The sequence below is a fragment of the Poecilia mexicana genome, unplaced genomic scaffold (genome assembly GCF_051168715.1).
Source record: "Poecilia mexicana isolate PSO_F unplaced genomic scaffold, ASM5116871v1 scaffold_13, whole genome shotgun sequence".
Taxonomy (NCBI): Eukaryota; Metazoa; Chordata; class Actinopteri; order Cyprinodontiformes; family Poeciliidae; genus Poecilia; species Poecilia mexicana.
Genome location: NW_028263382.1, coordinates 10404290 through 10417853, shown reverse-complemented (window position 1 = coordinate 10417853; position 13564 = coordinate 10404290). Strand labels below are relative to the sequence as shown.

Genomic DNA, 13564 nt, shown 5'->3' with positions numbered 1-13564 from the left:
AGTAATGTATAGTGTAATGTCACAGGAAATTAATATATTAATTGAGGAAGGGAAAAATGTTTTTGTGCAGTAAAAGAAATCCCATATTTAAACTCACTCATGCCTATCTGCAAAGTTGAAAACATCAAGACACTGCTCTTAATTTTATAAGGATCATAAAAGATGTAACTTTTATGAAAAAAAAAATCTTTACATATTTGTTAAAGCTTTCACTACATCCTGGCAATCTAACATGAAACAGAAAAAAAATAATTAACTCCTCTGCTTCCCCCCTGTGGTTCTGCAGAAATACATCTCAGTCAGAGGAAGTTCTTTACACTGTCAATCATTCTCGTGTATGCGCTGCTCATGCCTTCCCCTTCAGTACAGCTTGTTCACTACACCAAACTTACTGTGAACATGCAGGATAATAAGCAAGGCCATAGATGATGGTAGATAAGCAGTTCTTCTGTATTGGTACATTGTTTCTCTCGCATTAGTACAGCTGTAGGGTGTAGAAGAGCATGATTGACAGCGCTAAGACCCTCCTCATGGCTCTTATTGATGGTTTCTGACTATGTATTTCTGCAAAAGACAATAGGACCGCACGGAGGAGGCAAAAGGACCTTGATTTTTTTTTCACAGATTATTTGTCTCATGTTATACTGTCACAACATACTGGTGATAACAAATATGTAACACATATTTTTTTATATCGTGCCAGCTGGAAATTTCTCCAGTAAAGTCCCAATGTTCACTTTCTTCCTTCTTCATTTTGATGTGAACATTTAAATCATTTCTCTCGACAGCGAGGAATCGTTTTCCCACAGGCTTCACACAGCCTGGGACGAGATAGTTCCACTTTTACAGCTTCATCTCGAGAAAACATGGATGGCTGGCTTTTCAAACAAATCCCTTCAATAAACTCGCACCTTGAATGACTAATCAGGCACCCAGGATTTGACTGGGTTTTCTTTATTGCTTATTATATGTAAATGAGTTCAGAAAGTTCTTTAGGTGTGAGCCTAATCATTTATAGCAGTGTCCTCCTCCTTGTTTACGCTGCACTAGTGGACATCCAAGGTCCTCTCAAGGGCACTTGGCCTAATTAACATAAAACTGGGTTCCTAGGGACCAGGCTACTGTGGGGTGAATGATCTTGCCTCTGGTAAGGACATGTTGAGGGCAGCTCCTAACATGCTGGTGTTAATTGTTTCCAGTGCATGGCAGTGTTTAAGGCCCAAACGTATTAAAAATAGCCATGGTCTAATGAAGAAGTGACAGTACAGCATTTGTTAGGGGACCAGCTTTTTTTTTTCGCAAACGACGACAGAAACTACGGTCAACCATGACTTGGGCCTTGATAATGATGGAGACAGGAGCTGACAAGAGGGGAGATGTGAGACAGCAAGGTCTCATCTCATCACTTTAGTAAGATTAGGAGGTGAGTTTGGACGACTTCCCACGATCGATTGGTGGGGACTGATGATCAGATCTAATTTACGAAGCTTCTCGAGACCTGTTAGACTGGGAATCTGTCGAGGTCTCGATAATCAGCCAAGCGAGTCCCGCAATATGCAGTCCTATTATTTTTTTTTTACAACTGCATTCTGCAATGGGAAAGATGGATCCTTTTTTTTAATTAGAGCAGGGGCAAAGTAAAGCTTTCTTATCACATTATCTCTCCATTCTGGATGAAAGAAAACAGTTTTAAAGGTGTAGAGAGCCACCTTTGTGTAAGAGCGCTTCCTGGACTTAGAGTTAATTTTTTTGCCTGAGGTCCTGTTTGGACAGGAATTTTAATATGGAAAACACCTGAAACAGCACCCTTGTACTTAAAGAGTAAAGCAGCTTAATTTCTGGTTTAGGGTTAAATGAATCTGTACTGTAAACTTTCACTATATGGCCTGTAAATAATCTACTGAGAGCATATTTGTTGCGCTTCTTTCTGGTTAAAATGAATCAAATAAAAGTTGGGGCCGTATGCTTTAGCTTATCCCCTTCATTTTCTGTTGTGCATGAGAACCTGCAGCACATTATTTCTGTTTTACAGTCCTTTAGAAAATCAGTAATGGCATATCACTTGTTACAGATTTACAGAACTGAGCTCCCGGCAAACCATCACAATTTAACCAGATATGCTGGCTTTTCAGCCTTAAAAAAACCTTGTGTCCTCTATGCAATTAAAACTCATCAGTATAAATGCCGGTTATGTTATGTGTTCTGACTGCCGGCTGTAATCTTTCATGACATATAAAGGACAGTTGTCGCATTTGTTAAACTTTTTTAATTACTGCTTGTAAAATCACTGGAAATGATCTTAATGCAGAGTGCACTATGGGTGCATACAGATATTAGGTTTTTACTGTTTTTTATTTAATGTACAGTAGTTATTGGCCTCATTGTAAATATCTTCCAATAGTGAATAATTAATTTTTTGCTCAAATCTGACTTTTTGTAAATCTGTGTTTATTTCACTGGAATCAGTATCATTGTGGTATATAATGTTTAGAAAATGTCTCATTTTCTGTGTTTTCTGTTCCTTTTCTCAAGGCAAAATATGAGACATAAACCATTTAATTCAGAAAACTATATTTCTGAGAGAAAAGATACACAATCTTATTGCTAATGCTAACAGAAGTATTGGTGGGCATCTCTAACTAAAAAGTTAGTTGCGCTTAACTCTAAAGCAATAATTATAAACATGCTACAAAATTGTGGTATTTTGCTGGAAGTCACAGAAACATAGAGCAGAATTTTTATTTTCCTCAGCATACCTGGTCTAAAAGTGTTCATATTTCTGTTTTTTCCTGCACAGCCATGCTTGTGTCATTCGTGGGCAGGTGGTCACCTCTGACGGAACCCCGCTGGTTGGCGTTAACGTCAGCTTCATCAACAATCCGGCGTTTGGCTACACAATTACCAGGCAAGATGGAAGGTAAAATTTGGCCGTTTTTATCTCAACACGGACTCAAACATCCACACAAGAAACAACAGATGCAATGTATTGATATTGCAATGCAGTGACATTCATGTTGTGAAAAATGTGATTTAGCTGAACTGCAGTGACTAAAAGCACAATCGCCGCCACAAGCTCTGCCGCTATTGATCTGCTTTGTACTTTTGCCGGGTCCAATTTTGGAATTCTCGGCTCAATTCCCAGAGAAATCAAACAAAGCCCGTCTGGTGCGCTCACAAGTTCTGATACGGTTGGAGCAGAGAGGTGGCAGCGTAACTCGTGCCAGCTCAGAACGCAGTGCAGATGGATATTATTTGACGATGGAGGAATCAAACAATGAAGAAATACTTGTTTAGTTGCTTAAGACTTTATTTCTTAATGTTTGTTTTTAATAGTTATTGAGTACTTTTAAAGGGTTGTTTTCTTGTGAAGACAGTCACTGTTTTAATTTTTATTTATTTTATGTTTCTTTGATAACCGAAGTGAAGATACAAACCTGCATGCCGATCAGAAGAGCAAAAATGGGGTGCACAAGTCACACTTTTTGTTTTCATTAAGAAAATTCTACATACTGGCTTAAATGTAAACACAGGCCCCACATAGCAAACTATACCTCTACCAAACACTTTTGGTAACCTTCATCAAGCTTCTGGCATAATTCTAGCTGTTTATTAATTTTTCTGGATGGTATTGTTGGGGTTTGTTTATATGCATTAGCTTATTACTGTAGACAGTGCACATATTTCCTATAGGGTTTAAATTGGACCATATCATGAACTTAATCTTGGTCTGCTGTGTGGAGTCATTGCTTTGTTTGAACTGCTAATTGTGACCAGGTTTGCACAGCTAGACGATAAATCAATAACGACATCTATCGCAATAGGCACATGATCAATATCAACAGAATATATGTTTGAGAGGATGTTGATAATTTCACTGAATTCCAATCCAGAACCGAGTTCTGCTTGTAACTTAACTGAAATTAAAGTTAATTTAAGTTTTAGAACTGTTGTTTTATAATAATTCCTCCTTGGGAAAATTATGTCTCAATTAAATCATTAAAAACTCAACATCTAGCTTGATATTGATTAATTCCAGCGACTCTGAAAGCATTTTTGTTAAAAATGTAAATTGTTGTTTAGAAAGACCAAAACCTTTAGACTGGTTTGAATTTGTTCCATGGAAAAAGGGGAAAACATTGACATACAAAAAACTTATAATTTTCTGTCATTTTTTTATTTTAAACTTTGCTCTTTTCAAGCACAGAGTTTAGGATCAGATTGCACAAACTCCCTCAATCCCCTTTTATATCTCTGTTTTAGGAGGGCCTTGTAGCAAACGAAGCCGCTGTATCACAGCACAGCATGAATCTCTGTTCGCTCGCCAACTCCCACTTCTTCCTGATACTTTTATCAGCCTCATACTCTAAAGGTTTAGATCTGCCAGACGTTTGATCTTAATCATTCTTTTTTTCCATCACTCTATTACTCCCTTTTATACAGAAATGTCTCATCTTAACCTCATCATCTTCCACTCCTTTACTTATTTTGTCTGACTTGCAGTTGCTCACATTTCCCCCTGTCTAATCTTCCTCTACCCTGAAGCTTTTTTTTTTTTCTGGCCACCTTCCTTGAGTACAGGTCTATGTCCTTTCCACTGCCATGCCTCTTCTCATCTTTATCTTTCTCCCACATTTATGCGTGTCCCATTTTTCTCCATGCATCACTCAGCTTTTCCTGTGAAAAGCTTTATACTCCTTTCCCCCTACCAGCATATGTGTAAACACTACTCCATCTCCCTGGTTCCCCCCCTGTAAACATGTCCAGTCTCCTGCAACTACCCCTGCAATCACTGTAAACAGGCTCAGTGCAGCGTGAAATCAGAAACGCACCTGTTCACCCACTTAGAAATGAGAAAGCTGTCTCAACTCATTTCTGTGATGTGTTCTTTATTTTCAAAGGGTTTAGATTTTGAAATTACCCATTACCTATGCTATCTTGAAAAGTTGTTTTGGTCCAAACAAGAGATTTGTGCCGTTTTTTATTTATTTATTTATTTTTAACTATGTGGGCTTTATTTTTTTTTTTTTTTAGTATATATATGAGCAGAGCATCAGGGCAGTCCCGATTTTATAATGTATAAAATGCTAACAAGGATTATGTGATGACTCACAACACAATCAAGATGAAACAAATCTGTATGTTATTTTTTTAAACCTGTACATATCACTGCCTTTACCACTGCTTCTCTGCTTCATTTAATCTCCCCATAGTCCTATGCTGCATCATTATCACTGTCACACGACCACAAATACCACATGGCTACATGACATAAACATCACTTGTTAATATCAGCCACGTATTACTGATCAGACATATGCTTATATGTTTAAAAAAAATAGTGCTGATATATTGTCGTCCAAGGGGGGCACACCCACCACTTTGAAAAACTGTGTTTTAAATCAAAATCACATTCATGTGTTGGAATGTCCTAGTCAAAGTCCAATTGAAAATCTTTCAGATGCTCTCTGAGCTAATTGGGAAAGCAGAGGCTGGTAGAGAAAAATCTATAAAAATGTATGTTGAATACAAATCTATAAATGAGTTTTACTTATTAATCATTTTGAAAACTGTATAATATTTTCCTTGTATTTCACAACCATATACTACTTATATTGGTTTATTATTTGAAATTCCAATAATTTGAGTTAAAGTTTGCTGTTGTAACATGATAAAATGTGAGAAAAAAACAGGACAAGAGAATCATTTAATAAGGATTTGAAAGCCAAAGCTAGTAGGTTTCTAGGCAACTTTCTCCATTTTGTAACATGGTGTTAAACTTGATTGATAACATCTACTAAATCCAGTAATTGATTGCCTCCCATGCCCACGGGTGTTTGTCCACAAGTGTTGAGTGTGTGCTTAGCCTGCCTAGTGTCATGCAAACTGACAGGCTGCCACTGCCAGACCGCTCATGGGTCACGGCAATATGTTGGCACCATTACAACAGCTCTGCAGCCTCCGGACCGCTTTGCCGCTCACACCCAGCCAAGGTTGAACCGCAAAGTGTAGAACAAGCTACTTTTTTTATTTCTTTATCCCCGCAAACATTCAAATGCTTACCCTCAGGGGAAGCTTGACATAGCATATTCTTTTTATAGAACCTTAAACCAGCAGGGAGGCTGCCTATTTCAGAGGCTTCTATTTGGACCTACTTCTTTACCTGTAATTTAGCAAAGGTGCCTCCTGTGTGAGGATGCGGGAGGATATGGCCCCGTCCCAGGGGCCCCGTAGGTGACCAGGTGCTAATTGGTTCTTAGCGAGAAGTGACAGGAGCTGCGGAAGTCCAGCGCAGGTGCTGCCATGTTGTTGTCACGATTCAGCCTGTTTACTGAAGCTAAGGTCAGAGCGGAGGCACAGGGCCTTTTAATGCAACAGCAGATGGGATTGCATTGCAGGGCTTTTAGACTGATGTTAGCGTGGACAGGCTTCATCTGAGGGATCAATAAAGCAGTGGCGGCTGCCTTCATCCGGCACTGCAAAGCTCTCTCTCTGTGCACAGAGCACAGCGTTCACACACTTACAGATGAAACTGTTAAATCTGCTGATTTTCTTCCCTAAAATAATATATTCATATAGTTGTAGTGGAAAAATGTGATCTTAGGATTGTGATCAATATAAGTCCTATTGAATATTCAGCATGTGTGTGCCTGAGAGACTGCTTAATAATGCCTAATGCTGAAAATAATCCTTTCTTAATAGCCTTCATTTATAAACCCATTCTTTATGACTGTCTGCCTCATTGTAACCACGGCGATATGAAAGACAAAATGTGAATCAGTTCATCCTCTCTGTTTTTCCAGCTTCGACTTGGTGACCAACGGGGGCATAGCCATAGCCCTGCACTTTGAGCGCGCCCCATTCATCACTCAGGAGCACACTCTGTGGTTGCCATGGGGACGGTTCTTTGTCATGGACACCATTGTCATGCGGCACGAGGAAAATGACATCCCGAGCTGCGACCTCAGCAGCTTCTCCCGGCCCGTCCCCGTGGTGTCCCCGGCGCCGCTCACAGCCTTCGCCGGCTCCTGCTCGGAAAGGGGGACAGTGGTGCCCGAAATCCAGGTGATGCTCCGTCTCCCGCCCTGCTCACTTCCCTGCAGGAGGAAACCTAAGTGGGTCTCTCCTTCAAATAACTCTTGCCTAACAGCTGGAAGAGGGTCGTAACATTATTCATAAACTAAAGTGGAAAAGGAACCATGGCTCGTGGCTGTACTGTCATTTTTATATCCCTTGTAAAAATGGCCGAATTAGCCAGTCTGTTCCTTAGCGGAATGGCGAAGTCTGGAAAAGGAGGGAATTTGGCTGAAACACAGAGAAGATGTTAAAGTTTGGATTAGCATGAAAAAAGAAAATATTTTTTTATTTCCTTCCTTCCCAGTTTTTTCCTTCCTTTGTTTTGTCCTACCTTCCTGCCTTCTTTCCTCCTGTTCCTACCATTTTGTTTAGTTTTTCATCCTACATTTTTTTCCATTTTTATTTTTCTCATGCTCCCCAACTTCCTACCATCATTCTTTTAGTTCAGCCATCTGTTTTTTTTATTCTTCCTTCTTTTCTTTCTTCATTCCTTCCTTTCATTCGTTTCTCCATCCATCCATTGTAATTTAACCTTGACTGAGTTCTTCTGCTGTTAAAATAACACATCAAAATGAATGTAAAATTGGTGACTGTCAACTTTAACATGCTATTAGTAACATACGGTTTAGAAATACATTTGGTACAGACAAATGTATTTCTAAACCGTATTCTCTGGACTATATGTGCCATTTTCCTTTTTTTTCATAGTTTGGATGGACTCAGGTTGAACTAATATGTTCATTTTTCCCTCTTCATGAAACTTTTTTTGACTGAAGTGACTTGTAAATATGGTAGTTTCCGCAGCATGACTTTCTGTTTCTACTTGAACTATCCAGTAAAATTTGACTGGTAGAAACAGGTTGGAAAGGGGCAGCATTGTGCTACTGTCAAATGCATATATCCATAGAAATTATGTCTTCGCTCTAGCATGTTTTCTGGCATTTCATCAAAATAACTTTAAACCATGGAAGTAACCCTTGAGTCAATTGGCTTACAGCTCCAACCAGCCCATGCCTTGTCGCGGTGCAGATGCCACTTGCAGGCTAGTGCACTCAGATAAAGATCACAGGCGGAGGGGACACACATTCTTTTAAGTGCTATGACAGAGAATGGGTAGATTAAGCTGCCTTTTAAAGCAGCACCGTCCTCATGGACTGGTGTCCTGTATGCTTTGATGTTGCCCCCTTTTACTCACACCTGAATCAAATGACTGGTTTTGACCTGAAAAATGTGCGGGCTCCTGATTAAAACATCCACATTTTATGATCATCTACATAGGGACAAGTCAGCAAATTTGAGGTTATTGCTTTAACACATGCGCGCACCACTGCTACAGGATTTGCTTTTAAATTTCCCACCCACACATTTGTTTGTTGCTCGCCTACATCTGCATGTTTTGTGGGTGCAATCGCACACTTCAGCATGCGTGTGCGCCTCATTTTGTTTGATCCTGTTTGTCTGCAGGCATATCTCTGCCCTTTACTTCGCATGATTGATGGCATATCTGTAAATTTAGTATACAATTTAGTCTATTCATAGGAGCCCAGTGTTTAGAATTGTTTATGTTCTGATAGTGCCACACAAGGACATTTACTCTTGCTGAAGCGAATTTTGATCAGTCAACCACAAATAGCTGCAATCTGTGAGCATTTAAAAATAAATACATCAGAAGTGACATGTCCTCTGACCAATGTCGCTTTGAGCAGCTGTTTTGATTGCTGCTCTACATGTCGTTTCGGGCTGTGGAGACAGGCGACAAGAGGCGATTTAATTTTAGTCCTGAGGACCAGGCCAACCAAACCATTGCTGTCAGTCCTTGAACTTAAGTCTGTACTCTGTGCAGTGTATGAAAGTGCTCATTTACAGCTTCTATCATCCAGCGGTTGATAAAGGTCTCATCTTGGAGTAAATTCCCTAAGGCAGCACTGTTATCTCTCACCAAGCTGAATTTATAACTAAATATGTTATTGTACTGAATAGACTCGGAGCCCAAGGGCTTCCTTGCTATGCTGTTGTCACATGCATTGCTGGGGGGACTGCTGTTCTAATGAAGCGCTTGCAGTTATTAAATCCGCTCTTAGAAATGCTCATTGGAGTATTTTTAAAGAAATCCTTCATCAGATACCATTTTGTCCATGAGCATAATTGTCCACCGGTTAGTATTTCATAACTTCCCTCGAGTGCCTACATATGGTTTAAGGCATGTAATTAAAAATACAAGACAAAAGGCTGACCAACTGAGTAACATTAATTATCTGTTTTGTCTGCCCGTCATTGTTTCGGTGTGGTACTGGTATGCTACAAAACCAGAAAGAAACAAATGCAAATGGCAAATGTTAAGCACACCTTTGAGGATGAACTACAAATAAATGAATCACACTTGTTAATAAGGTGTAGAAATCAGGGTTTTTCTGGTGGATACCAAATTCTGCATCCCATTTTGAGTAATTACACTTCTTTCTCTTTAAATGTGAAACATTAAAACAAAGCACAGCAGGTGTTTTAATAGTGGTACCAGTTGAAATCCAGCTATAAATGAGGGAATTATATAATATAATATAATATATATATATTTTTAAGGATTTGTCCATCTGATCACCAATCACAGCTGATCACTGGAATATTATGATCTTTGGTCAATTCATTGGTGGATCTGTAGTTAGTGGGCTGTACGAACACAGATTATCTGCTGCAAGGCAGGATTTGAACAATAATAATTCCCCTTTTGATAAAATGTGCCATCAGTGGTGGAGACACTACCACTAGTTTGCTAATAGTATAGCCACGTCTATGTTTTGCTCTTTTGCCAAGTTTGAACATTTTTAGTGGATTTAGCTTCACCTAAATGTTATTTTATGGATAAATTCTAAATCATTTATTTACTTTTTTTTTTTTTTTTTTACTTTTAAGTTGAGTAAAGTTCAACATCTGTATCTCAGGATTTGAAAGTTTATGGTTTTGAAAGTAGTAACACTTTCTGCCGTACCATTTCTAAAACGTAGTAATTTTAATAAGAGAAAATGTACCAGATGAACAAAGTTTAACACGACGCTTCCCCTCCCCAGCAGGTTTCTCCCAATTCACTGACTGAAAACAAAACTCCTTGTTGGGCTGCACATATGTTTCTGATTGCAAGAAGTATTAACATCTGTTGATTTATATAAATGTTCTTACTCAAGGAACAGTATATGCATATTAATTATCACATTAATCACACATATAGCATTCAATATGTTATCTGAGCAGCAGGTGTTGCAGTAAGATAGAAACACTGCGAGACGGTAGGGATTTTTTTTAAGGTGGACATACTGGGAAAAACTCACCTTTGTCAATGCCTAACCTTGGTGTTTGATAAAAATACAATACAAATACTCCTGGTATGTAGCACAAACATGTACTTAATCTTAATTTGTCACCCACCTTTAGAAGGTTTTTTTCGTTTCCTTTCCTTTAATAACTCGTGTGTTTTTTGCCCACAGTCTCTACAGGAGGAAGTGCATATACCAGGGACAGAGATGAAGCTCAGCTATCTAAGCAGCAGAACTCCAGGTTATAAGTCAATTCTGAGGGTGACCCTCACCCACTCCACCATTCCTTTCAACTTGATGAAGGTTCACCTCATGGTGGCTGTGGAAGGCAGGCTGTTCAGAAAGTGGTTTCCTGCAGCTCCCAACCTCTCCTATGACTTTGTGTGGGACAAGACGGACGTCTACAGCCAGAAGGTGTACGGCCTCTCTGAAGCCTTTGGTGAGTGATGAAATATATTTTTCATATGGTGTGGGTTTTTTTTTTTAATCCAAAGCACATGTTACTCAGCCCTAGTTTCTCATCCTTGCTCTTTTTTTTGTAGTTTCAGTGGGTTTTGAGTATGAATCATGCCCAGACCTTATTCTGTGGGAGAAGAGGACTGCTGTACTACAAGGCTACGAAACAACCGCCTCCAAACTTGGAGGGTGGACAGTAGACAAGCACCATGCTTTAAATATCCAGAGCGGTGAGTCAACTCATTATTCCTTTGAAAGCTCCGGTTCTCAATGACTTGTTACTTATTACATCGGTTAAAAAGATCATTTTACCAATTTCACTCAAACAGCATGTGATGCTGAGGTTGAGGAATATATTCCAATATTCATCCCATTGCTACAAACGTATTATTTTTGGTTATTATTTGTTATTATTTTAAGCAACTCACTGCCTGTGAAAGTACAGCAAAACACCCCGAAGTCGTATAAATGAAGTATTTTCAGTCTTTTGATATTTTTTTGTTAAATGGTGACTGGAAAATCTGAAGGCCACCCATAATATTGACAAATTACAGTTCACACGTCACTTGGTGGAAGTGTGCAGACATTTTCAACTTTACGCACTGAGTACAGGAAACTAAATCAATCAAAACAACAAAAAAACCTCTTTTGAGTATCATTTCTGACCTTAAGTTAATGCATCTCATTTAAGAATAGGTAAGTCAGAAAATCTGCTCTCATACAGAAACCCATTTTACTTTTGCTTTTAGATTTGATTTTAAAATAAAGAAAAAATTAAACTTTTACAGAAAAGAAGATGGATACATTTCCTTCTGTGGAAAGTTGAAATATATGAAAAAAGAAAAAAAAGTACATAGTTTCTGCAACATTATCATTGGTGTTGTCAGTGTAATTGTGTCCTGGAATATCAATTTAGTACATAAAAAACTAGTCAAGCCGACACTTATGAAATTTATATTTAAAACATTATTTGATTCTTTATTATTTTAAGCCAGAGTTATTAACATTAACACAACTTTACACCATGCATTTTCATTTGTTTTTCTCCATGCTGTATGTATTGTAGGCTTATTAAACGCACCACAGAAGCCTGAGTCCGACCCAATCTGACCATCAGGCTAATAATTTTGGCCCAACCTGGCCTCAGTTTTGGCCAGGTTGGGCCCTGGCCATAAACCCTCTTCACATTTTGCTCATACAAAATAGACCAAATCAGCCACATGTGCTTGATCCAATGGTTTTGATGGAGTAAACTAACCAGCATTTCTGTTATGTGACTTTTTTTCTCCATGCAGCTATGTCATTCAGCTTTAGTTAGATCTGACTTTCTACATCTGCCATAAATCTTCAGGAGGAAGTGGGTCAATTTCCTTATTGCCGACAAATTACTCCTCAAAGGCAGCGCTAGGAATACGTTTTGGCAGCACCTGTCACTAGCACGGCTTCACAGTCTGTTTTGCGTCTGGAGAGTCTCATCTAAGGAGATGAGGCATACTTGAAAATTGTTCAGAAAGGTGGCACTTTGATCTATAAGGCACCAAGCCTGGACATGGTGTCCAGAGGATGGATAGAAGTGCCTCCCGGCTTTTTAAACCAGCACTGCCAGTTTCTCCACCCTCACATCCCCTTCCCCTCCCCTGTTTGGCACCTCCGCGTCTCATCCATGCCCAGCATTTTTAGAATCATCCCTAATTTAATTGCTGTCAGACAGCAGCAGTCCCAAAGATTAAATCACGTCCCAGGAAAGAGATGCTTGGCTGATCGTTTCTGATAGCCCACATGTTGTTCTGCTCTGAGAAGTCAGGTCACCGAGTACCATCAGAAGCAGAAAAACCACCGCAGACATCCAGATGCTGAATTTCAAATATGATTACATTGACTGACCAGCAGGAACATCTTTACATTTACATATTTGGGGATTTTCCAATAATGAATTGGCACCAGCGATGTGAAAAATATCAAAGCTGTCCATGTGTGTACGTGTTTCTGAATCCTTGACTTTGAAGCCCCTGAATTTGGAGGTAGAGAAATAGGAACAATTCAGGTGTGTTGTTATTTTAGTCTGTGTGATTAAGATTGTGTTTGTGAGGTGTATTTTTCTTGCTCCAAGAGATTTCACTCGAGCCACAGCTCTTGGTCCCCATTTTGGCGTGAAATTGTGCCTGTGTTTTCATCCACTGAGATGACCTCTTATTGCAAACACAGACCCGCCTTGCAATTTCCACGCCTTTCGCCACAGATACAAACCTATTTAAAGTCACATCATCTTCTAATCTGTCTTCAATTACATTCTTCTTTTTACATTTGTGATCCGATCAAACTTTGCCGCAGTGTAAGATTGAGTCTAGAGGTAATAATTTCTCTTGTATGAGGAGGATAAATTGAGGTCCTTTGTATTGTGCATTTATATGACTTGCAGCTACCTGGCTGCTGTCTGTGACTGGGGAAAAAGTACAATTCCTTGAAGTTCACAAAGATCTGAATGACAAATGAAAAAATCTAAGTAATAAATTTGTGACTACGTGCAGAAGGTAACCTATATATTTCTATGCAAAACTGTATCGGTTTGAACATATTAATAATTCCTGAAAAACATTTTATTGTTCATTTTCAATTTCAATTCATTAACTTTTTTTCTTTAACTTAAAAAAAGTTATTGCAAAAAAAAAAAAGATTAATCTTGTGATGTTTTATAAAAAGAAAATATAGAAAACTGTTAGAGAATT

At 38.8% G+C, this 13564-nt stretch overlaps 1 protein-coding gene across 1 annotated transcript in view; it reads left to right on the top strand.

Moving 5' to 3' along the window:
- Positions 1 to 13564, top strand: part of tenm4 (teneurin transmembrane protein 4) — a 214969-nt gene that overhangs the window by 154047 nt on the left and 47358 nt on the right. The window contains exons 18-21 of the mRNA XM_014980901.2: positions 2798 to 2917; positions 6801 to 7062; positions 10554 to 10821; positions 10925 to 11068. Coding sequence (XP_014836387.2) covers positions 2798 to 2917; positions 6801 to 7062; positions 10554 to 10821; positions 10925 to 11068 — 794 coding nt within the window. The remainder of the gene's footprint in view (positions 1 to 2797; positions 2918 to 6800; positions 7063 to 10553; positions 10822 to 10924; positions 11069 to 13564) is intronic.